Raw genomic sequence first — 26,004 nt, forward strand, 5'->3', positions numbered from 1 at the left:
CAGTAGGTGGAGATAGAGCCTAGAAACCAAGAAAGAAAATTAGGCAGACAAAGGGATGTTGGTATGCTGGAGATGCAGATAAGTCATTGTTTCATCTGGCCCATGTGTCTAGAACTTTGGATACTGAGGAGGAAAAGGGCAGGAAGTGTTGCACATCTGCAATTGCAGAAGTGTCAAATGTGGGTGTAGGTGTTGAGAGTGAAGGAGGAGTGGAACAGGGTGGCCTGGAAGGAATGAACCTTTCAAATTACTGACAAGGGAAGGGACATGAATATGTATTTGATGGTTGCACCCTGCTGAGATGGCTGAATGGTGGCTTATGGATGCTGGTGAGGTGGAAAGTGAGGTTGGGAGGACCTACTGATGTTTGACGGTGGGAGGGGGGGGTGGGTGTAGGGAAGGGAAGGAATGAGCAGAAGTGAGGAAAATGGGAAACAGCCAAGGTTCCTGTCAGCCACAGTAGTGGGGAATCTTCAGTTGAAGACAAAAGTGGACATATTGAAGGACCCATCGAGAAGGCAACATCATCAGAACAAATGTGACAGAGTTGGAGAAATTGGGAAAATGGAATAGGGTCCTTAAAGGAAGGATGGATTGTGCGAAGTGTGACGATGTGTAGTCCAAGTAAAAACAATACATTGCTTTCACAAAGGTAGCAATGATGCATTGCAATTTGGACATAAACATTCAGATATTCATGTCCAACCTTATGCCGGCACCTTGCCTGAAATTGCTGTATGATTTAACTATAAACAGTGGAGTGCCATCAGCCTTGCCATTATTTTTGCTGTCAATCTGCTGCCCTCTTATTTATTTTCCTTTGGAGTACTTTCTTCCCTAAATAAATAATTTTCTTTCATGTGTATTATTAGTAGTATGTACAGTCTACTTAACCAGCTATTAGAATGAGGAAAGGTGAACCAGGGAGCATAATTTGAAAATAAGTGGCCACCATTTTGGACCAAGATGAAGAGAAATATTTCTTTACTCAAGTGCAGTGAATCTTTGGAATTCTCCACCCAATTGGCTGTGGGATCTCAGTCTTCAAGTATTTGTAAAGGTTGATATAACTTTTGATTATCAATAATGTAAAAAGGTTTATGGGGTTAGTATAGATGAAAGGCGTTGAAGTGTTCAATCAGCCATGAACTTAGGGCCTACTCTTGTTCCTATTTTGTTAAACATGGACCATTTCTGGATTGTGAATGCTTTTAGCTATGACTACTGAAGTGAAACATTCTCCATATTTGTCTCAGATATGAACTTGATTATGATGTGCATGGATTTCAGCAGAAGGTCAAAAATAAGACATCCTGGATTTCAGCAGAAGGTCAAGAGTAAGACAGCAATGCAGTGCTGGGGGGACACTGGACTGTCGCAGGTTCCATTTATTTCAGATGATGAGCAAAAATTTTGTCTGCCCTCTCAGGTGGATGTAAAAGATGCTATAACACAATTTTGCAGAAAACACAGGAGCTGTCTCAAGTGTCCTGACCAATACTTTTCCTTTTAATTAACATTACGTCAAAAAAACTTACCTGATGGTTGTCATAGTGCCAATTGTGGGACCGAGCACAATGCAAATGCTTCCTACATTGCAATAAGGAACACTTTGAAAATACTCCATTAGCTGTAATGATCTTTGTCCATTCCAGGACTACAAAGGCACTGTGTAAATCCACATTTTCCTTTTTTAATTGTTTATATTTTTGGCCGAGATTTTTGCCATTCAAGTGTTATGAACGGGCTTTATCTCTTCCAAATATTAATTATATTCAGCACAAAATATTGCAGGAGTTGATCTTTAAATCTGTGTTCTGACAATCAATAACATCTAATCTTTTCATTCCCTTTAAGAGACAGCTGAATGATGTTCCCCCTTTTTTATGAATGTGCATACATTTTTTGTTTCACTAGGGCAGGAAGGCCAGCCTTGCCTTAGTCTGAACCAATTCTGGATACATTCAATTAGCCTGTTCAAATGTTTTATGACACAGTTCAGGAGCAGGTGGAACTTGAATACAGACCTTGCATCTCAGGGATGGGGATATAACCACAGCGCCACAAGAGTCCCTACCCCTGACAATTCTACACTTGAGCCAGATACTAAGAGAACATCAGTGATCAATTGCCCATCTGATATCCATCCTTCGTGATAGCATACAGGAGATTAAATAATTGGATGAACTATGACTTGCCAGTATGAAGCATATTTTCAAAATCAGTTTGTAATTGTTAGATCATTTAATATCATAATTAATAACACATTTGAAACTCAGGACTTTCTGATGTGTAAAATAACAGGAGACCACATCTGCCAGATAAGAAAGTAAAACTTTATACTTGTAGGAGAAAGGGATTTCGTGACTAATTTTCCTTGTTAAGAAAATGTTTCAGTGTTCAAACCATTTCTATTGCGATTGATCAGATGACCAGATGGACAAAACATTGTTTGAAAATGCATTTAACATCAATGGACTGACTGGTATGAAAAGAGAAATGGACAAAACTATTAAGTTAGCAAGTTAGATAGATGTTACAGAATAACATTAAAAGTTACACTACAATAAATGTTGAGATAATTGCTTTCCAGAAAGCACTTGCAATTGGGTTAGAAATAATCTCAGAAATGGTTGCTGCTGACGTTGGCAGAAAAATGCTTAAAACATTTTTGTGAGATTCCTTTCACCTACAGTAACCTTTTTTTTAATCTTAAGTGGGTTACAACTGGTTCTAAGATACCTGTTAAAGAAATGTCAGAGAGGTACATTTAAATGAACACTAACGCAATTATATGACTTGCTCTTTATGTGTTATCTTAATATAGGCAGTTAAGGTAATCTAGTTTATGGTGTTTAATGAAAAAAATGTGAGAAATTTACATCTTGTCACCAGCAATTTGTAGAGTTGATAATTATTTCGAAGAGAACCATCAGTACATTGAATGGATCCTGACTTCATTACCAGCAGAAGTTATTTTGTAAAGCAATAATTGCATGCGATACTGTTAACGCTTTCTGGCTAAATAAAAGTGACAGAAACAAATACCAGCCTGCAGATGCACCACAAACCAATCAATACTGGATGTGAAAGATCATTTTAAAATTAGCTTTATCTTGAAAACACATTGGTTCATTCTGTGATAAGTAATACAGGCGTAGGACTGAGTTAGTCTGCAAAATACCCTGTCCTCTGTGTATGAATGGTAATAACGCCAGCACCTAAGAATGAATAACAATGTTAACATTATGTTAATGTATGTAATAAAGTACACAAGTCTTTCTTAAGAATGATTTAAGATTTACTAGCAAAGAATGTGTAATCTATACAACATCCAGTCACGATGTTTTAAGTTGTATCAGTCGCCTATGATTTAAGCTTTTATCAAGGTCAGGGCCCAGAGTATTTGTGATTTTTCTTCTCCAATTCCACTAACTTGAGACACAAGGTGATAGACTTTATCTACATAATAAAGCTTTCAATTTCAATTTGCTGTCTGGAAAATATATGAGCACTCTTCTGATGTCACTAAGAATGTGCACTGAGGAATAGACTGGAACTGTACATGAAAAGGGCTTGTGCTGAAACTTCAGCTTATTTCATTAGAAAGGCACAGAGAATAGTTTAAAGTGTGCAATTTACTGTTGTGCTGCGATTGTATGTGGGGTAGAGTGGGGGAAGTGCTGACTTGTCCTTATTGCTGTTATTAGCCTGCACAGACTGGATCTTAAAACTATCAGAAATCAATTATCTGTGACACTACTTACACAGAAGTTTTAGACCCTGGCCAGCATATTATTCCTGCTATTAGACTCCACCTTCCAGCCAATACTGAGCTAGTTATTGAAATCACTGTGTTTGAAGCTCATCTTATTATCATTCACATGACAATGTCTTCTCCTTTAATATTTACGTACTAATTTGTATATTCCTTTTTGGTATTGTTCCACAACAGCTAATCCTTTTACTTATAGAAATAGGAATGACTGTTCCCTTCCTCCCTAGTCCTATTCTCCAAAGTACTCACCAATAATGCTGTGAAGACTTGTGCTCAGTGTAATCCAAATGTTCTACCTCTGGGATTTTTAAATTAGGAAAGTCAAACATTGAAGTGGCACATTTACGTCTAAAACTCTCAAGTTGTCATAAGGCCAGGCTCAAGCACTGACATTTTAAAAAAGGGCCTTCAGTTCTACCCATAACATATTAATCAGTACTTCAGTGATCTTGGCATCTTCAAACATGACAATGATGCTCCTAAAAGCACAGAAATTCTGCTTGTACATCAACCAGTTGTTGACCTGTTTCCAATCTAAGGCAGGCACAGCTGACCCAGGTTCTTGCCTGGTATGTCAGATTTGGAAAAAAAAACCTTGACTTTTTAATGTTGTTGGATTAATGTGCCATTCATGGCATCCTCTGTGCCTTTTTTTCAAATTCAAAGGACTTTATATAATGAATCTGTAAGCAAAATATTATGGTTGTAGTGCTTTCTCATGACTGTAGTGTTAGAACTATTGAGGTCAGCAAAACCTGGGCATAACAATTTGCAAAGAAATCTCTTGGAACTCCATCAATACACTGTTTCTACACTTGTCAGAAATACCCATTTAAAGGAAATAAACTGTTGAAACTGCAACTGAGCTGACTTTAAAGGTTTTTGATGGGAAAACATTTTTCATTACTTGAAAAGTGAAAGTCAGAAATGATACTTGGCATTGATTTAGACGGATGTTCTTGTTTTTTTCAACATTCCAATAGACACCTTATTGACTGAATATGAATGAGCCTAACTAAATGAGTCTGACTGACTCCTGTGGAATAGATATAAACATTGATTTACATTGGAAAGGTAGTGTTCACTTATATTTTTCAATATTCTCTTTAATTCGCCAGAAATCCAGGGAATGTTTCCACAGCTACCAACAGTGCTTCCGAAACAGCATCCTTGGAATTTAAATAAAAAATAGACCATTGAATAGTTTTAACTGTGCTGCTAACTGGCAAAATATTGTTTGTACAGTAGTATTTAACTTGTGTTTATTGCTGAATCAAATAAATGTTAGAGATCAAAGTAGGTGATCTTTATAGTTAAGATGTTGGTTAGAAGCTCGGTTCAGGATTAAGTAGGACCTGAAAATTAAAAGCAGATTAGTTTGGCTGGAAACTGTGGACAGTACTGGAAATGGAACTCTATACCAAGAAAATGAAAGTCAATGTGTTATGGACCAGACCAAACCCCCTCAAAATATTCAGAAGATAGTCTAGACCCTAACATTTTCTTATTTTAAAGATAAATGTAAGGTGTTGCATTCCAAATGCAATTTGATTGACCCACAACTGGATTTAAAGCAAAATACACTTTATTCATCCACTATAATTAAAGTACAACAAAGGAAAGTTGTCGGAATAACTTAAATGTATTGAAACTGTAATGATAAATACAGTAACTATTACTAATTAATGATTCTAAGATAGTGACAGCCTATAAATACACCTTTGGAGAAAGACAAATTCAGAAAACAGATTGTCTCATATGCAACTCACATGGCTGTCAGAGAAACCCCAGCTTTTGACGATAACCAAGAGAGGAAAAATAATAGCTTTCACCTCCTCAAGACCGACTGAAAGCCTACTACTGACAGCCATACTAAAGATCCTGGTTCTGGCAGAGTTTGACCTCACCCATTCAGGCTGCTTCTGTTGTTCTATTTTCTTTTTAAAAAGACCCAAAGACACTCAAGCTCTTTACTCTGGTCGACTGCTTGTCACCTCTATCTTAAAACCTGCTTTCAAAGAAAGGGACAAATAACTACTTAAAGCCACAGCATCTTCATAAGTGTCTTGAGTGTTAAGCTGGAGAAAGCTGCATTTTGTCTAACAGTGGAATAGCATTCTGACAGTATGAAGGCAGTGGGGGAGTTGAAATTACAAGTCTCGGTGTTACAGTGCACATGTGGAAGCTCATGTGGTTGTGCAAGGTGACACCAAGGTCAGAAAGTGGAGGGAAAAAAGCTTAGAAAAGAACATGTATCAGACTGGTGATAGCATCGTAAAAGGTGGAGTCTGTGACTCAGCAATGATGACAAAGACCACCACTTACACAAACTTAATCAGCATACCATTCATTAATTTAACAGGGCTGTGTGAGAGAGGTTCATGACTAATCTTCAATCTTGGGGTATTGCTAACTGACAACATACAGCTGTAATTAAACAAAATGTGATAACTCAGTCTTAACTCTCTGGTTGGAATCTTCCCAAAATTTTCTGCATTAATATCCCATTACTAGTTAATCTAGCTTATTTATATGCAGTCTCCTATTTTCCACATGACTGACAGAAACTTAATGGTGACGCTTTCCAACATGCAACAGTGCAAATACCTATCTCCAACTTGCCACTAGCTCCTTTAGCTCCCCATCTTGGACACCAGTCACAAAACAGGCTCAGTGCGCCCTCATGGTATACCCCGAGTCCATTTACATTCCAGTTCTGCACTTCATTGCTGCACTTTGGAATGCACTATTACCCCTCATTGGAATGTTGCTTCCTGGACATTTTGCACAGAAACAAGCACTCATCTGGAGGATTGGACTGGGCTACAGGTTAGGGCTCCTTATGAACCTCCTTAGCATTCCGTAACTTTCTACATACTTGAATGCTAACAGAACTTCAGTCTTGACTTGCCTTTTTGCACAGACACAACACAGGCAACCTGTGGTGGTTGTGAGCAGTCATAAGTCAAGGAGGTGGTCAAGTTGATATATATTGCTGTTGAGTAACAGCAATCTCAAACCTATACCACGTACCAGCAGCCAGTGTGAAAAACATACTGAGGTGATTCAACCTTGTCTGAAAGTCTAATGGGCAGAGTCCTCAATCAGGTTAAGGGAAGAAATACTAGCTTGGGAGTCCACACAATAAATCAAAGTCAGCTTCCAAGATTAGTCCAGAGACTTGGGCATGGCCAGTGATCCATTGAGGACAGTCATGGGGTTGGTAACAACATTCCCTCAAAGCAGTGCAGTCACTAACATGTACAGGTTATGGAGGTCCTCACAACAGAAAAGAGTTAAAGGGAGTATTGATCTGTAGCTTTCCAGCCTGGAGAATGGGACATTACCAGTCCAGCTAATCCAATGCCTTGAGTCCAAACAGTCATAGTTAATCAGTTGGGGAGCTGCATACCAGTCAGTCAAGGGCCCGGTCAGTCATTAGTTGAGGCTGTCCATCCATGTCTGTGAAGAGGGTGGGCCTCGGTCAGTCTATGCAATAAAAGTCAAAGGAACCAATACCATAGGAAGTCAATTCTGAGAATTTGAGGCAGCAGGCTGGAATGCAAAAGGAACAATAACTGAAAAGGGAGGCAAGTTAAATTTTAGGGGTGGGAGATAATAGTGCATTGGAAAACATGGACTACTGTGGGGGGATGGAGGAGAGAGGTTATTGACAATCACAAACAACCAGCCTTGATCGTGAGTTGGTGAAGCATGATAGTTGGTATGATTACGCTGCAGTGCTTGGGCTTAAAGGGGAATACTAAGAGAGGAAGTCACAATTCAAAGAGGTGTGTGGACTGTTTGGCTGCTCAGTACTGGTGGGCTTGGCAGGGAGTGCCAGGAAGAAAGGAGCATGGATGTTTGGGTGGGGTCCACTTGATTGCCCGGCTGAACCTTTAACTGACTGTGCCAAGTGTGATCTATGTTGCCTTTGATATTCGTACAAATCGTAAATGCCCACTGAAAATGAAAAATAGCAACAGTGACACACTGAGGAGATAGAGAAAGTGATTGTTTTTCTATCTGCGCATATGTGAAGTGAGGCTCTGCAAGGGCCAATTGCATTATTGGTGAACCATTGTACCCTGTTTATGAAATATATGCTATGTGCAACAGTGCAGGACACAAATCCCATTCACAAGCAGTCTTAACCATGCCATTGCTCATTGCAGGTGAAGATAGAATCAAAGTAATCACAGGTGACCTTAAATGTAACATCGACAGGTCACAACTCACAAAGATAGTCCAGGATCTCCTCAGCTGCACAAGGGCATGGAATTGATTTCCTCTCACCTTGAAATGTAACTTATTCATCAACATGCCCTTGTATGTGATGCCAACCTTCTTGCGGGATATGTGAGGATGGGGGCTAGTTAGACAAGGACAAGTATCAGCAGGCATACAGCACTTAGAATATTCAATGGCACATTTGTGTGGTGTAGCTGTGCTGCATTTATTGGAATACAATCTTCATACCAATGGTCCATGTAGAGGCATTCCATTGCTCTCCTTTTCAGAATCTTTCATAGCCCACTGTATGGAGGAGGAGGCCAAACCATCAAGGACCAGATACCTGAAAAGAAGGGATGAAGGCTACCCTCTCCTCCCGTGGCTAATGACTGTCTTGCAAATGTCTTACTGAGGCTGGCCACAGATGCAGTGCAGCCCATTCATCAAGCAGGGCCACAGTGGAGCAGACAGTAGGCATGCTGAGAAAGAGGTTCCAATGTTTGCATAGGTCAGGGGGAGCTGTTCAGTACACTACGGACAGGTTGTGCTGTATAATTCTTGCACAACTGCAGCCAATAGGATGTGATAGAGTCTGAAGAACTGGGAGAGCAATAGCCATCTTCTGAGGATGGAGATGAGAGCATTGAGCAGGAGGAAGATCACCTTCTGCATGACAGAGCACAGCATCAACCAGAACAAGCAAAACATGACTTAATTGACAGCCAGCTCAATAGATGTGAGCTGGGAGCAGTGATCACACACAGACTATAATTTTGTTGGTCCCAAAACAAACACCCCTGTCTGTTACATGCGCCAATTGAAGTGTAGGCTTGTTTGATTTATTGTTTACTTTGGCTGTTGCTGAATAAACGTGAATATTTAGAGCCATTTGATGTGACTTTTGGATATGTGACGGGCATACATTAAACAATGAGAGTATAAAGGGCTATGTTAGGCACGAAGGAAATAGCAGCACTCTCTGAGACAGAATTCTAAGATGCGATGAGATATAGGATTGGTAACCTGTGTAGTTTTGTTCTTGGCTAGCAATAATATTTGAATGTGCACTTGTATGTGCAGTGAAGTGTCCGTCATGCCACCCATATACCTTGGGAAGCATTTGCTTTTGGTTAAAAACAGAAAGAACTGCTGTAAATCAGAAACAAAAACAAAAGTTGTTGGAAAATCTCAGCAGGTCTGGCAGCATCTGTGCAGAGAAATCAAAGTTAACTTTTTTTAATTTTAGAAATACATTTTATACACAGAAAGAAACCTTTACACAGTTAATGAAACCATTCAGATCTGTACTCTCTTTATTGACAGAGAAAAGAACAAGCATTGTGATTTGGCTTTCTCTATACAAACAACCTCGATTATCTGAAAGAGATGGGCAGGGATTATTTTGTTCAGATAACTGATTGTTTTAATAACCGATAACGTTTTTATGGGACCTTGAGATTTTAGGATAATCTGTAATTTGGATAATTGAGTTTGGATAACAAGGTTATCCTGTATTTACAAATAAACTCTTAGCATTTAGCTGAGGTATCTGGGAGGGTCTGATTACTAAATGAACTCCTGTTATGCTTTAGCAGAAGGATCATATATGGTAGTTATTTCCCATTATCACCAAGCTTTAGTGCATCCCTCAGCACATAGTCCTGGACCTTGGAATGTGCCAGTCTACAATACTCAAGTCGGGGTCGACTCTTTCAACTGGAAGGCCAGCAAGTTACAGGCAGCCAAAAGAAGCTCTTTTACCAAGTTGATAGCCCGCCAAGTTGAAGCTTTTCTCAGTGTGTATCCTGAGTCACACATCACAGAGCTGCTTGAGATGAACCTCAACAAAAACCACTATTTCTCTCCAGACTCCCTTTGCATAGGCATAACAGTCCCGTCCCTTTCACAGCCACTTCAAGGGCAGGGTATGGTGTCGGAGAGAGCATGGGCATGCTTAAAGGATCTCACATGCAGAGCTTTTCTCACCACCAGCCAGACAATGTCCTGGTGCTTGTTGGAAAGTTCTGGCGATGAGACATTCTGCCCAATGACTTTGACAGTCTGCTCAGGGAGCCACTCGAAAAGATCCACCCTCTCGTTTTCCTGAAGGGTTTCGTGGACTCTATATGCTGACCACTTCCTGATGGACTTGTGGGCAAAGGTATTTTCCTTCACAAATTTTTCGGCGAAAGACAGGTATTACAGAACAGTCCAACTAATGGGAGTTCCGCAGCAACGAGGCCGGTCCCATCCTTCACAACACTGGGGAGAGGTAGAACCTCAGTACATAGTGACACTTGGCGTTTGCCTATCGAGTGTCTCCACAGCTGAACACAGAGGTGGCCATCAGGATGACGGTAGCATTGGGTAGGTTTTATCCCAATTTTTCCTAAGTATTAAGAACTGAAGAGAAATCAAAGTTAACATTTTTGGTCCAGTGACACTTCCTCAGAGCTTATGGTAGCTAGGAAATTGTCAGTTTATGTGCAAAAGATAGGATGGGAAAGGGTTAAGGAGTAAACGATAGGTAGGGATAGATCCCAAATGGAGAGAAGGACAGTTGGACAGACAAAGGAGTGGATAATGATATAACTAGGAGGGTGAGTAGCTGTTCATGGAGACAGTTAGTGACTGATAATAGGCATTGGTCACTAACAGTCTCCATTAACATCTATTCATTCTCCCAGCCAGATCGTTATCAACTCTTTTGTCTGTCCAATTGTTCTTTGTCTCTTTGAGATCTATCCCTGTCTATCATTTACTTCGCCCCCTCCTCAAATTCTGCATGTCAACTGACAATTTCCTAACTACTATCAGTTCTGAGGAGGGGTCACTGGACTAGAATCATTACCTTTGATTTCTCTTCACAGATGCTGCCAGACCTGCTGAGCTTTTCCAGCAATTTCTGTTTTTGTTTCTCATTTGTTTTTGGTTGTTGTTGTACTGTGTACACGGTGAAAGGCAGCTACTGGTTGACAGTGTAAGACTCGGTGTGTGGCTGTGTGTTAAAGTTTGCAGTAATGCCAGAATCGTAGTAGGTCTCAGCTGTGGGGGTAAATAATTACGTCAGTGTTGAAAGGGAGGATATGATGAATCGGGCACCGCAGGGATACGGCGCACAGCTAATGAAGTCATTTTCAGAAGAGAAACCTGGCTAGACCTCACAAAGAGAAACCTTCCATGAAACAAAATTGACACAACCCAATTCTGGTATGGTTCATAATTCTCTCTCTCTGTATACAAAAGTCAAGAGACCTGTTGAGTGTTTTCAGCATTTTCTGTCCTTATTTACAAGTCAATTTCCTATTTTAGAATCAGATACCTTGAATGTCTTGGAACTTGAGGGCTGAGAGCAGATTTTTCCATCATAAACCATCTTACTTTCTGAACTCATTTGTAAGCTCCTCGCGAGCAGCTGCTGTTCTATATATAACCAGGTCCATATGGACATCATGAGCTCCTGTTATGATGCATAACAAAAAACTGCAGTTAAAATGTTCCTTTATGACAGGTGATTGGTTAATTTGCATGATGTTATTTTAGGATTCACTTTATTCTACTTCCAATTGATTATTTTGAGATACTAAAATTCTCAAATATACAAAAAGGGAGACAAGCATATGTCTGCTGTGAAACTTTTTAATTAATTTACAATGATTATCTTTGTCTCCAAAAAAATATCTGCCTATTGCAGCCAATGTGTTTCATTCAAGTAACAACGTTTATAAGCCTGTATATGAAATAATCACATTTAATTACAGTTTGTGCTCACTGATCTTTTAAAATGTCTCTCATTGACTAACATTAGTAATCATTTCTTTTCAGTTTCAACCACACAACAAACAGTTACCGTGGTGACTGAGACCCTCGTTACCACGGATACTTCCGTCACCAAGTTAGACATGCCTTCTTCTTTACTCATGGATGTTCCAGCTTTGGCCGACTTCAACAAGGCCTGGGTGGAGTTGACAGATTGGCTTTCATTGCTGGATCGTGTAATCAAGTCTCAACTCGTGACAGTGGGAGATGTTGAGGAAATCAATGACATGATCATAAAACAGAAGGTATGTGCACAATCCTTTAGTGTAAAATTTCCTGTCAGCATAGCATGTGTTAATAGGTTGTTGTCCAATCAATAGAGAAGTAATTTAAAAGCAGAGTGAACAATTTACATGTTAATAGAGTAGAAGTGAATGTACTGGGCACATTGACACAATAAAACCTGAAGCACCAGATAGGTTAAGTCTTTATAACAATTGACATCCAAGTCTGACTTGGATAATTGGGGGAGAGTAGCCTTTTAAATGAGTTAATGGCATGCTTGTAGTACACAAATACTTCGAGAAATGGTTCTGCAATCATGCCTTGAGGTTCATCATTACAGATTTGGCTTGCTTGCACTGTAAAATGGGTTGCTCCACAGCTGGGGCATTAAATTGTTTGTAAGTCATAATTATTGACATTTAGCCTAATGATGCTAAAATGTAGGCTTGCTTTCTTCTCCGGTACCAATGTTTGTCATTTTGGGGATTAGCATTGCTTAAAGGCATCCTTGCCCAATGTGTTTTCATAGATGTTGAATTTCTTTGGTACATCTTGCTGACTTACAATTTCACTGACTGGTACAATCAGCTGAGACATGTTAAAGTATGCTTTGTATCCATAATAGAACCTGCACCTAAGTGTTTGAGTCAGAATCAGTTCCTTCACTGCAAGAAAACTTTGATGGTATCTAAATTATTCTATAAATGTATACTATTTTAAAAATAGCTAAAAATAGCTTGTGACCTCTCAAGTCAGCTTCCAGTGAGTTCAAACTGGAAACTGTACAGGGAGAAAGTGTAGGCTGCAGATGCTGGAGATCAGAGTCGAGCTGCTGGAAAATCACAGCAGGTCAGGCACCATACTGATGAAGGGTTTTTGCTCGAAACATTGATTCTCCTGCTCCTCAGATCCTGCCTGACCTGCTGTGCTTTTCCAGCACCACACTCTTGACTGTAAACTGCATAGTTGAGCAATTATTGTGTTGGTTCCTCTCAACAAGCAAACTAATTCTTTCAGGTTTCCAGTATTTACTTGTGGTAATAGCAATTACCAGAACTGCCTAGTTGGTCAATTAACATTTGAAATCGAAAGGTAGATTATTTTTGGTGATTGTAACTTTTCAGAACCTTGAATTCTCATCTGAAGTGCTTTCTTAACTATCTCTTGTAGTTGGTTGTGCTTTTCCAATAATAACAGAAACAATTCCACCCCCAGATTTTTGTTCACTAATCAATTTCCTTTTCAACTCTACACAAGTATCTCTCTTGAGCAAGAGCAGTCAGGTACCTTCACTAATAATTTCACGCTTCATATAAAGGAAATACCCAAGAGTGCTGTTTTAATTTTTAGTTTAACAATATCACTGTAATGAAATTGAGTAAGCTGAATCTCTCAAATCCTTTTATTTTACTCTATTCAGTTGCAAATACAATGAATTGTAAACTGCATGAGCCTGTCGAGGTTTAAAATATCTGAGGATTCAGCACAATGTAGGAAGTAGAAGGTGTTATGTCATAAGAACTGGCCGGTATATTTGAAAATACTCAAGAAAGTTGCTATTGCTGTTTAGGACACCTATTTTCTACATGCAACAACAGCGAAATGATTTATTTTCTTTTTTTTTGCAATACTACTTAAAGCTGTGCTTTATGAAACAACAACTTATCCTTATGATGTACCTCCAAAATAAAGGAAAACCCAATGTGCTTCATAAAACATTATAAAACCTTTATGACACTGAGAGACAGAAGGAAATATTGGGCTGAGTATTCCTTGGGCTGAGGAAGCAGCCTGGGACATGAATAGGTCTGCAATTTTATAGTAATGGCACACAGGATTCTGCTTCTGATGGATTTCCATGGAAGCTGCCTTTCAATGTGGAGAAGGTTGATTGCCTGTCCATCCTATTCCTGATGAAGGGCTTTTGCGTGAAACATCGATTTTCCTGCTCCTCGGATGCTGCCTGACCTGCTGTGTTTTTCCAGCATCACTCTGATCTAAACATCCATAAGAGGTGCATAGCCACTTAGATCAATTAAAGTATCTAGCGAGTATATCCAGTCTTCTGGAATTTTCTCTAGAGTAGATAGGCCCTCCACTTCCAGATGGAACCCAGCCAAGACTTCCTTCAGACTCTCTCTCAGTGTCCCGTTGGTGACAATTATGGCAGTGATTCAGACCCAGAAATAAAAATCCAGGTTAGGTGACCGCAAGCTTCATCAAAGAAGTACATCCAAAGTAGTGTCCTAAAACTGAGAAGCGAGATCGAGGGTCAGAGAAGCAAAAAAGTAAACTATATAGCATACAGATAACGATATGGAAAATCACAATAAGGATAGTTAGTATTCATTATTTTTCAAATACAGAAATTATGGACACCATGCATCCACTCAATAAGGTGTTCTTAGGAGATGTCTGGGGGCTGAGAAAGAGCTCTTAGACCAAGTAATCTGGAAGGAGTTGCAGAAGGCAGAAAATCAGTGGCTAAATGTTGAAAGTATTGGTGGCACACCAAAGGAGGAAGGAGAGCACCACTCAATATTCAGAGAACAGTTTGGGGAAACATGATTGCACCTGCTTTACAAAGATGTATTCAGACAGGAACATGATACCCACAAAATCTGGAGAAAAATTAAAGACTACCTCCACACAGGAGATATCCTTTAACATATGGAAGATAACTTTGGAAGATAAACCAATCACATGGTGACTGCAATGGGACATTTAAGGGTCATGAAGGAGGAGCACAGAAGATGGACAGTGAAAGAGGAAGTGGGAAATAGGAGGGGTCGTGGTCTTATGTAATTAAAGGAGCAATCAGTTTGCCAAGCAACTTTATGATGATTTGAACATAGGCTGGGTGACTGCTTTGCTGGAAAGTTCCTTGTCCATTTAGCAACCAGCCATTCCCAAACGCATCCAATAATTACATCCCTTATTAAATGAGTTTGCCATTTTTGAATTTCATTTTCAGTGGCCCGCAATCCAAAATAACAAAGTAGCCTGAGTGGGCAGCAATTGAACACCTTCCCCTTCCATCCCACCCTTGTAAGTTTCATGAGTAATGCCTCATATTTATCAAGGTATTGGTGAACTGTAGGGCAGCTATCAACTGTAAACTTTTTTTCCACACAATGTGCATGCAAACTATCAGTTAAAGCAAATTCCACTTAGCTTTTGTGGATTGACTTTGGATTTTGGCAATAGCTTTCTTAGTTATTCAGTTTCTCATTACTGTAATCGAGCTTCTGAGCTTCAGCTTCCAGCTCTAGTTCAATGGCCATGGCTCATTGTCAATTACAGCTCAGCCATGTATTTCTTCTCCTGTTTATTTTCTTTCAGGGATATGGGTATTGTTGACTAGGTCTGCACTTATTATGAGAAGATTGTGGTGAGGCACTTTCTTGAACCACTGCAGTCCACATAGCAGATAGCTAAACAAAGGTAGTGATGATAATTGAACAAATGACTTTCCAATGGCCTGTTGATAAACCAAGCGCATATCCTCCCCTCCACCACTCTGCCAATGACTCCTACCCGGCTAAGTGTGGAATTTAAAGAAAAACTGCTGCTATTCTCAGAATGAACAAGGCCATCTGAACTCAACCCTGGTCTACTTTGGAATAGACATTAAGATATAGCATATGGACCAAGCTGGATAATATCTATATGCCTTCAGAACTCACAGCGGGTGTCCTTTTTTAACTAACCGGTCTTGACCTTTTGAAAAAAGTATACACAAAATGATTGTTAAATGCAATCAATCCCAAAATACTTTGCTCGAAGAAGAAAGTTAATAGAACATTAAGGGGACCCTTATGATGAAACTGAGAAGGTGAAGAAAAGTAAAACCAAAAAGACAGGCATGAGCCTGCAGAAAGGACGAATAAACAATCCAGCGCTCAGTCCTCTCAAGTGGAGATAATATGCATGAGGAGGCGTGCCACAGCCTCTGCTTGTAATCTAGCAGTGCACTATGTCAGCAGTGATGTGCAACTGACTGTTGCTAGCCCTGACAACTTGTTACCTCATGGGAATGATGAATGTCCTTGCACCGGATGGCAATGCTTTAAGTCTGCTTTTCTGCTCCATGCAAGAGAGTAGACAGGCTGGAAGCACACAGCAAGTCACAGAAATGGCTGGTGTCACCTTGGCAGTCCAGCCATTCAGAAAACCGTGGCTGTCCATTGTCTTCGGATGCCTTTCATCATGCCATATGACATTGTATGATCTGCTTTGTTTGAGATACTTTTGAGAAAGCTTTCAACAATAAAGCCAGTCAGGTATTTATATATTATATATTACTGATGTTGCCAGGGTCTGTATCCATAATTAAGCTTGTGCCAAGATGTCCTTTGTTCATCTCTGGAGCATCTTTTGATGTGTGGATGTTTGGCAGATAACCACAGAGAACATCTCATGCAGTCTGATCTCCCTGGAGTCCTTTCTCTTCCAAATGCATCCGAGAGAGGGATTTACAGCAGCAAATCAAATGGAGAAGGAGTAGTGCTGGGCAAGATGTACATAGTTTGCAATTAGTACAGAAACATTTATATGTATGTGCAATGCACAATATAAAAATGATTTAGATGTGCTTATTTCTTACACTATTTGGTCACTTTCAAAATATGTAGGCTGCCAAGCATCTCTGATAACTACAACTGTAAATACACAGTAGACACTTTTGGGTTAGAATGTAAATCAATAGACTCACCCACCCCATCACTACCCAATGATTTTTTTCAAGGTGCTCAACTAAAATTTGTGGTCAGCCTATTTTGGGAAGTAAGTGATGCAGTACTTTTCAGTGATAGGATAGTATAGAGTTTATTTTTTAAATGTATGACTGTAAGGGCTGTTTTCACCTTTCCCTTCCAATGATCCCTTTAACTAGCATGGGTCCAATGATTCCCTCCTCACCTGTACCACTCAGGAGTTGGTGGATTAGGGAAATGGCAACGATTTTGATTGGCACAATAACGGCTTTTATGATTGTATCTGTTTACCTGTGTTTAAATGTTCTAATTAAACACAAGTTTACAAGTTGAGGCTGGCCTCAAAATTGTGTGATAGATTGGCATTAGGTTTGCTCCAAATTTCATTTCAATGCAGACCCAATTACAAGCATATATCCAATGATACGAACTTGAAAATTGACCTCATGTCATCTTACTCTCTAGAGTGGTAGAAAACAGCACAGAAGTCTCACATGCTGATAAGTAGTGGGCCTGCCTGTTTGCTATTGTAATATCTGCAGTGATTTGTCATATTGCCCTTTCTGCTGCCCACTTTGGAGCAGTGAAGTTATTTCAAGAATGGCTGCCTGCAGATGAGCACATATTAATGCAAAACACAGTGATTGCCCTGGGTACCATGCAATAGAAAATGCTTTGACATATACACAATCAGAGTATATATGTCCTGTGGTGTAATGCAGCTGCCCAATTTCGGGCCAAGGTGAAACTTTGGATTCAGGGTAGGTCATGTTTAAGCACCTGAAAGATGGGGCTCAAACTTGAACTCTTTTTTTTGCAGATGTTTCCATTCCTCTTGAATGGGAGTTGACTGGTTTGCAAAGGAATAATCATCTTTAGCCTGATGGAATTTGGAATATAGTTTACAAATGCATTGGTAATTTATTTATGTAAAATTATGGTAATAGTGTGAAACCTCATGAATTTGCTTGCTGATTATAATGCTACTTTCATAAGACACTTATTGAACGCATGTTTCTGACATCTGTGATGCAGAGACATAGCCATGAGTAAAAAGTGAGGACTGCAGATGCTGGAGATCAGAGCTGAAAATGTGTTGCTGGTTAAAGCGCAGCAGGTCAGGCAGCATCCAAGGAACAGGAAATTCGACGTTTCGGGCAAAAGCCCTTCATCAGGAATGCCAAGCAACTGATTGAATAACTACTAAAATTGGGAAATGTGGAAGAATGCTTCATATTAAATCATGTGAAGTTCACATGTTCAGGAGGAAAATGTGGATAAATTTGATGATCCATCTTACATCGAGTGCATCGAGCAAAGCAGTTCAAAATATAAATTTATGAAAGTTTGACACAGTCTTATCAAAGTTATCTTGCATCATATTTTGGAGTTAGGACACCATATTAGTTTGTGCCATGAACTCCAAGTTGTCCAATTGCATTAGCAGCACTTCACTGTCGTTTCTTGATTGCTTTGTCTGGATGTCTTGTGCACCATTGAATTCTAATTGGAATAACTTCCACCACAGATCCCATTGATTTGCAGGAATCTGATAGCAGTCTCTACTATTTTTAAAAAATGAGTGTGTTTTTGGTCTGATTGCACATTGTCACTCTTTCAGTCTCTAATGAACTACTAGATAAACACAGAACTTGAACACTAATAAAAGGAGACGTTAAGTTGAAGCTTTTCGTCTTGCACTCATCAGGACAAGAAAGCAACAACCAGACTTCGAAAAGCGGCACCTATTTGTGCAGCAAGTTAACGTCGATTGATTGGATTTTTTTTTCAGCATGGAAATGCAGCTATATCTATTAACTGTCAATCTTAATTCTTAGACCAGGTAAATTGGTCGGGATGTTACCATGGAAATGAAGCAGAGATTGGCAGTTTCCATGACCCCTTTTCCCTTCCCCAATGAAAAAAGGTGCAATGTGTGTACAAATAGCTTTGGCAACATAAAATAAGAGTTTGTGTGTTAATAAATATGGTTTCGATCACATGCAATGGCATCTCACTGCCGACCCAACTGATGACCTTAGATTGGTTTTCAGTGTAACTCTTGGCACAATCCAGAATACTAAATGCATGTTGTCCAATAGTAGAACTGGACATGATGGTGTTAGGCTTACCAGCATGAGTTGGTTTAACATGAGTAGTGCACTGCTCACTGCAACTGGGCAACTACGTATTTTGTTTGATACAGTCTGCCAGTCATTGGGATGTACAGTCTATTTACCTGGCATAAAAAAAACACATCATTTTATTACCTTTTCTTTGAGACTGTAGACTTTAAAAAAAGGAAAAAAATTGCTTTAAATTAAAGAATCTATGCAAAAAACATGACTGGAATTTTAAAAATCATGTTTACTGATACAGGTTCTAAGTTGTATACAATATAGCCTTTTCCTGGGACAAAGGGAACAAACGCAGACGAAACTGAGCTGATGGATTCTGAACTAGGGAGATTTTTTTGGCAACAATGTGTAAAGGGACTGTGCAGCAGAGACATCTAGCCTGAAAAGAGAAAGCTTCACAAATCGCTCTTGGTGTCTCTGTCCTGTATGGAGGTAGCAGCAAGCTCAGTAACAGCTAGCTGGCTTTTATTCACTTTTCTTTGCAAAGTCCTGGTGGAAAGAACAATGAAATGCCTTCAGAGACATTGAAAGTACAAATTCTCAACCAGCTGAGATTCTGACAGTGAGTTTTGAGCACATTTGTTTTCAAGATTCCATTGGTGGGCAGCCTAATAAAGAACTATCTTAAACTGAAACCTCAACTGACCTGGATCGGCCCGTTTATTTTGGATGCACCCATTGGCAGCCAAGTATGACTGAGCACTTTAGTGGGACTTGGATTAGAATACTGGAATTTAGCATCACACGGAGTACAGCAGAGGAAGGATTGAGCTGTTTGTTTGACTTTGTCTGGACAAAGTATCTGATTGGTGAATATTTCTAGACTCGAGTAAAAGTTGTGTCTTCTGTTTGAGTTTGAAGGCTCTAGTTATTTTTCCCCTTTTTTTCTTACAAATTCCTTGTTAGTCATAAAATTGATACTGGTGTGTAAGGGGGAAAATGCTACACTGAAATGTAAAGAATGTGGATTCTTTGTGTAAAAAGCAGAGATACCAAAGTGATTCAGTTAGAACTAAGATAAAATACAATTGAGATGGCAGTTTGGGTGATTTCTGGGAGTTTCTGGACACCAGTTTGAACAAATGTTTGTACCTCAAGCAACTTTGGATTGGAGTTGAGGAGCTGGAGTCCAAGCTGCAGATTGCAGGAGGAAAATTACCAGGAGGGTCATTTGTTCCTGGAGGTGATCATACTCCTTACATGTCTGTGATTGAGCATTGGAGACAGAGGAACTTGGGTCATAAACAGCAATGCTGACATGGTAGATATTGATAGGATGTTTATTCTGAGAGAAGAATCCATATCTAGAGGTCACTGTTTAAAAATTAGGAGTCAGCTATTTAAATGATCCAGGTGTGGCACCAATATGGACCCAAGGAGCAACTCTCAACATGCCTCAGTCCCTGCGATCATCCAAGAGTTGCAGGGTTTTTGCAAGTTGTGTGGACAAGAGAGGAGATTGCATGGAGGATGGGTCAAACTAGTCCTGTTACTGTGGTACAACAGGCTATTCAGGTAGAAGAGAAAATAGGAAGCCAGTAGTGATGTTGTTCAGTGTAATTCAGGGGATAGCCATGATTCTGTAGACTGGAGAGCGTAGTCCTGAAGGCTGTGCTACCTGTCTGATGCCAAGATTAATGATATGTCCTTGGTGCTGGAGAGGAATTTGGAGTGAGAAGGGAGCGATATAGTTGTCATCATCTATGTTAATACGAATGACATTGATAAGAATGGAAAGGAGATTCTGTTGAGCAGTTAGGACCTAAACAAAAAATGCAAAACATCCAAGGTAATGATCTTTGGATTGCTGCCTTTGACATGACAGCCTGGCATTTGTAAATAAACTCAAGGTGTTAAGTGTGTTGTTCAGAGATTAATGTCAGCAGAATGATTTTCCGGTTGTGATTAGTGCCACAGTACCATGGAGAAGGAAGACTTTCCAGTGGAATGGACTTCATTTGAGCTATTCTGGGACTAGTGTCCTGGTAAGTTGAATACCTAGGGCTGTTAGTATGCTTTAAATTACCTTTAAGAGTTGCAGGGGTGGCTTTGTGAGCAGGGAGATGTAAGCTCACAAAATCAAGTCAACATGGCAGCATTGCAGTGCAGTAGGGCGGCACGGTGGCGCAGTGGTTAGCACTGCTGCCTCACAGCGCCAGGGACCTGGGTTCAATTCCCACCTCAGGCGACTGACTGTGTGGAGTTTGCACGTTCTCCCTGTGTCTGCGTGGGTTTCCTCCGGGTGCTCCGGTTTCCTCCCACAGTCCAAAGATGTGCGGGTCAGGTGAATTGGCCGTGCTAAATTGCCCGTAGTGTTAGGTAAGGGGTATATGTAGGGGTATGGGTGGGTTGTGCTTCGGCGGGTCGGTGTGGACTTGTTGGGCCGAAGGGCCTGTTTCCACACTGTAAGTAATCTAATCTAATCTATTTAGAGAATGAAACCTGAACATGAAGGGAGAGAGTCCGTAGGCATATAAAAACTGCAAAAGATATGATCAAAGGGATGAGAAATGGTTAAAAGGCAAAATTAATAGCTTTTTGCAGAAAAGAAGTACATTATATTCAGAACAAAGTAATTACATGGTACGAATCGAGATTAATGGATATGATCATATAGCCATTGTGAAGACATGGTTAATGGAGATCAAAGCTGGGAATTAAATGTTCAGTGTCATGTGACTTTTCAAAAGGAAGAAATGAAAAGGTGGTGGGGAAGCTTTGGTGTGAGATGGAAAAAGTACAATAACAAGAAATGATTTTGGATTTGGATGATATAGAATCCATATGGATGGAGGTAAGAAATAGTAAGACGCTGATGAGAGTAGTCTATGGGCCCTGTAAAAGTCACTGTTCCACTGAACAGAGGATGAATCAAAAGGTAATGAGGGCATTAGATCAGTGCATTACTCATGGATGCCATAATCTTCAAGAAGATTGGGAAAACTTAATTGCAGAAGTGACCATGTGGCAGAATTAATAAAGTGTATTTGGGACAATTTGCAAAAAAATATGTAGTGGAACAACTAGGGTTCAGGCTCTTTGGATCTGTGTAATGAGGTTGGTTTAATAAATGATCTCCAAGTAAATGATCCCCTAGGTCAAAGTGAAGATTACACAGTGGTAATGTAGCATTCAATTATCGAGGGAAGAGCTCAAGTCAGAAACAACGGTGCTGACAGGGTAAATGGCTATAGGATGTTTCTTCTTAAGGAAGAATCTATACTTAGGGGCCACTGTTTAAAAATCACGGGTCACTAATTTAAAAAAGACATTAAGCAAAACAAAGTCTTTGGAATTCTGTCTCTGAAAAGGGAGTGGAGGCCCTTCATTATTTTTATGGCAGAGAAACCCAGATTCTCATAAAACGAGGAGTTGAAAGGTTTCCAGCAACCGGCAAAAATGTGGCTTTGAATTTACAAACTGATGAGCCGTGATCTTATTTAATAGCAGAGCAGCCTGTAAGGGCTGAATGGTCTACTCCTGCTCAAATTCATGTGTCCATAAAGTGAATAGATGCAGAAAGCAGTTACACAGCCAATTGAATATTAATCTTTATCATCCAGGAATACAAGAGTTGAAGTTAAGTTACTGCTATATAGAGCTCTGTTTGAAGCAAAAGTGAGTACTGCAGATGCTGGAGATTAGAGTCAAGATTAGAGTGGTGCTGGAAAAGCACAGCAGGTAAGGCAGCATCCAAGGATTCCTGATTCCTGAAACATTGATTTTCCTTCTCCTTGGATGCTGCCTGACCTGCTGTGCTTTTCCAGCACCACTCTAATCAGAGCTGTGTTTGATCCCATCTGGAATGTTGCACTCCGTTCTGGACACTGTTCCTCAGGAAGGCCATTTTGGCTTTGCTTAGATACAATATAGATTTAGTAGAATCAAACCTGGGTAAGAAAGTTTAAATTATGAGGATGTGATAAGATGTTTGTATTTCTTTGGGTTTAGACGAATTAGGGGTTAGCTAGTTAAGGTGTTTAAAACGATTAAAACATATTGATGAAGTGAAATACTTTCTTCTCTTGATGTAGCTTGGAACAAAGGTATTTAAACCTTAAAATTAGAAATGAGTGATATCATAAAGTGCTTCCTCACATAAAAGTATATTTGAAATCTCTTATCTCTTCCCCTATTATACACATGAAGCTCTGAAAAATTCTAAATGGTGTTAAATTTTCTGCAACAATCTGAGGCTCCCTAGAAGCAGTGAGCTAAACAGCACAATTCATGCACATTGTGTGTGAATACATTGTTGTCTTGTTAATCACAGCAGCATGGTTGTACAATCTCCAACATGCTCCACCTGTTGGAGTTGCTTATGCTCCAGTTACCAAATTCTAGATTAATCAAACTGAGCTCTCATCCACTTGTCTCCAACACTTTCAAACAGCTGTCAGCTTACCTTCAAAATTATTTTACCATTTATACTAAAGACATCCGCCTGGAGCACCCCAGCTTATTTAATGTTCCATGAAAGGTTTAGTGATTTCTCTCTGACTCACAGCTAAAATGAAAAGAAAATCCCCAGTCCTTGTTTCATCTTCCATCATCTTGTTTTATAGCTCTTAAACCAGCTACATTTGCAAAGCATTCTTTTATGCCAAGTAAGATTTAAACCAGACACATGAATGTGCATATTCCACCAAACCAGTCAACAGCATTTCTGTGAGTAAAGGTTTCAAAATTGTTCACTTTGTAGCTTGTTAACTATAGAAAATAAAACACTGATGGTTAGATAGGATTAGATTGTCAGTTGTAGTTTTCTATATGTTAGCCCACATTGGTTCGTAATGAGATGAATGTCTTGAAATTTATTAGTGACATTAACTGGGGGAAGCAGCAATGTAATGATGATTTCATGATGGAAGATGATGAAATTTGAATTAAATAAGAATCTCGAATTAAATAAAAACTAGCCCGATGGCGCCCATTGTTGATTGTTGTAGAAACCCATTCCATTCACTAGTGACATTTAAGAATGGAAATCTGCCATCCTAACATGGCTGGGGTGACATGTGACACCAGCCTCACAGCCAATGTGATTGTCTTTGGGCTGGGTAACAATGTCTAAACCCATGAACAATTTTGTGAAAACTATTAACAATACTAAATTTTCTCAGATATACACACAGAATCTGGGTTTAAGGCTTAAAGATTTTACTGTATATTACATAAATATGACTGATAGACAGAAAGCATTAGGCTAACTCCATAACATAGAGACGTCAGAGTAGAAGCAGGCCATTCATCCCATCTTGTCTTCTCAGTCATTCAGTGAGATACTGTTGTGATCTCATGTAGCTGTCTTAAAAGCACACGTCTGTCCAGTCTGTAATCTATGCTGCAATGCTGCAACAGGGAATGATAGATAAGGGTTTCAACAGTAGATGACCTAAAACAGAAGTGGAAACAGGCAATAGTGCAGTGTTGGAAGCAGGCAGTCCTTGTGATGGAGAGGAAATGGACCCTCACAAGAGAGTAAGGTGTTACTTTATCTGATTAAACCTTATTGGGAAGGAAACATGAAATATAAAAACTGAAAACTCAGGTGTTAGAAATCTGACATATAAACAAAAGTACTGAAAATACAGCAACTGTTCATGGCCCTTCATGTGAAGTGTGTCATTTATACTCAATCTCTGTTATACTTGGTCTGAACTTTTGTTATTGTAAGGAAAGTGGCTGCTAACAATTTTGCGCCATTGGACATGCAACCTCAGGAGTATATAGAGGCACAGAATAACATGTAAGTATAAAAATTGCAGTCAGTGAATGAGGGTTGCAGCAGTAGATGAGCTGAGATACGTCATGTACTGTTACAGAGGTGGGAACACATTGTCTGAGTGATGCTACCTCAGGATCAGTTGTGACACCAAGGTTGCAAACTGACTGTTCATTCTATCTTAGACTGCACCAGGGAGAGGAATGAAGTCAGTTGCTGGAGTTTGGAGTGGTGACTGAAAATGTCAAGCTTTCTAATAATTAATTGCAGAAAATTTCTGCTCAGGGCTGGACATCAGATAATAACCCATCTGATATTTTAGCAATTCTGGTAGTTTCAAGAGAGATGAATATTTGGTAGAACTGGCTGCTATCAGTTTACATGTGGAAACTAATGTTGTGTCTTCAGATGATGTCTCTGAGGAGTAGTTGTGAAATAGGAAGGGATCAAGAATAGATCCTTGGAGGCAACAATATGAAAGCATAAAGAAAAAGCATTGCACATTATTCTCTGGCTATGACTAGATTAGATTTGCTCTTGTTCACTTCTGATTTGTGAAGTATCCAGCAGATACAAGTATCTGAGCTGGTGCATGAGTTCTGTGATTGTCCAAGTTGCATGAAATTTTGTAGTGTGAAGACGCTGATGTGTCATGAAGGAATAATTAATAGTACGAAGAACATCGCAGGTTGCCACACTAAATGCCTTCATAATTAATTCCATTTTGCGATAAAGTTGACATGACTGAATGTGTTATGTGGCAGTTGGACTGTGAATATTTATTTGTGTTACCAGGAAGTGCACATCCCCAATAGCTTGCAGTGCAAAAATACTACAGGCATTTCAGCACCACTTCCCCAGTAGTTGTTATGGGAGATCTGCGGGGCAGCAACATCAGGATGGCCTCAAGTGTTCCTGACCGAGTTGCTGTTTCCCTTTCATTTTCAACTGTGAAAATTCGGTAAGTGAGCTAAATAGCAGTTAAAAATCTCATCTTGAAACTATCCTAAATGTAACCCCCCGCAGTCTAAAGAAAAAGTGCTTCTAATGGATGTGCAAAGGGCAATAATTGCTTACACAACTTTTGTCTTACGCAGACTTTCTGAAACCATCAGGGAAAGTAGTGACCCCCATTAATCTAGTAATTATTTAAGATGCATTTTATGTGGCACTTGGGAGTATCTCAACAAATGGATGTTGCACAGTAAGACATTACTTATCAGGGTATCCACCTCTGAAATAAAGATATGGTGAGATTGTGTTCGCCTCTTGCACATGAGAATATTCGCTATACTAAGTCAGAATTTTAAAAATATCTTAATTATATATCTCACCTGCAAAGAAAAAGAATCATTGCACAGTAATTTGATT

At 39.6% G+C, this 26,004-nt stretch overlaps 1 protein-coding gene across 7 annotated transcripts in view; it reads left to right on the top strand.

The window, feature by feature from the left end:
* dmd (dystrophin) overlaps positions 1 to 26,004 on the top strand; it is a 1,983,095-nt gene that overhangs the window by 1,498,646 nt on the left and 458,445 nt on the right. For all 7 annotated transcript variants that reach the window (XM_060833515.1, XM_060833512.1, XM_060833514.1 and 4 more), the window contains one exon: positions 11,837 to 12,075. In XM_060833515.1, coding sequence (XP_060689498.1) covers positions 11,837 to 12,075 — 239 coding nt within the window. The remainder of the gene's footprint in view (positions 1 to 11,836; positions 12,076 to 26,004) is intronic.

Source organism: Hemiscyllium ocellatum, chromosome 12 (assembly GCF_020745735.1).
Source record: "Hemiscyllium ocellatum isolate sHemOce1 chromosome 12, sHemOce1.pat.X.cur, whole genome shotgun sequence".
Taxonomy (NCBI): domain Eukaryota; kingdom Metazoa; phylum Chordata; class Chondrichthyes; order Orectolobiformes; family Hemiscylliidae; genus Hemiscyllium; species Hemiscyllium ocellatum.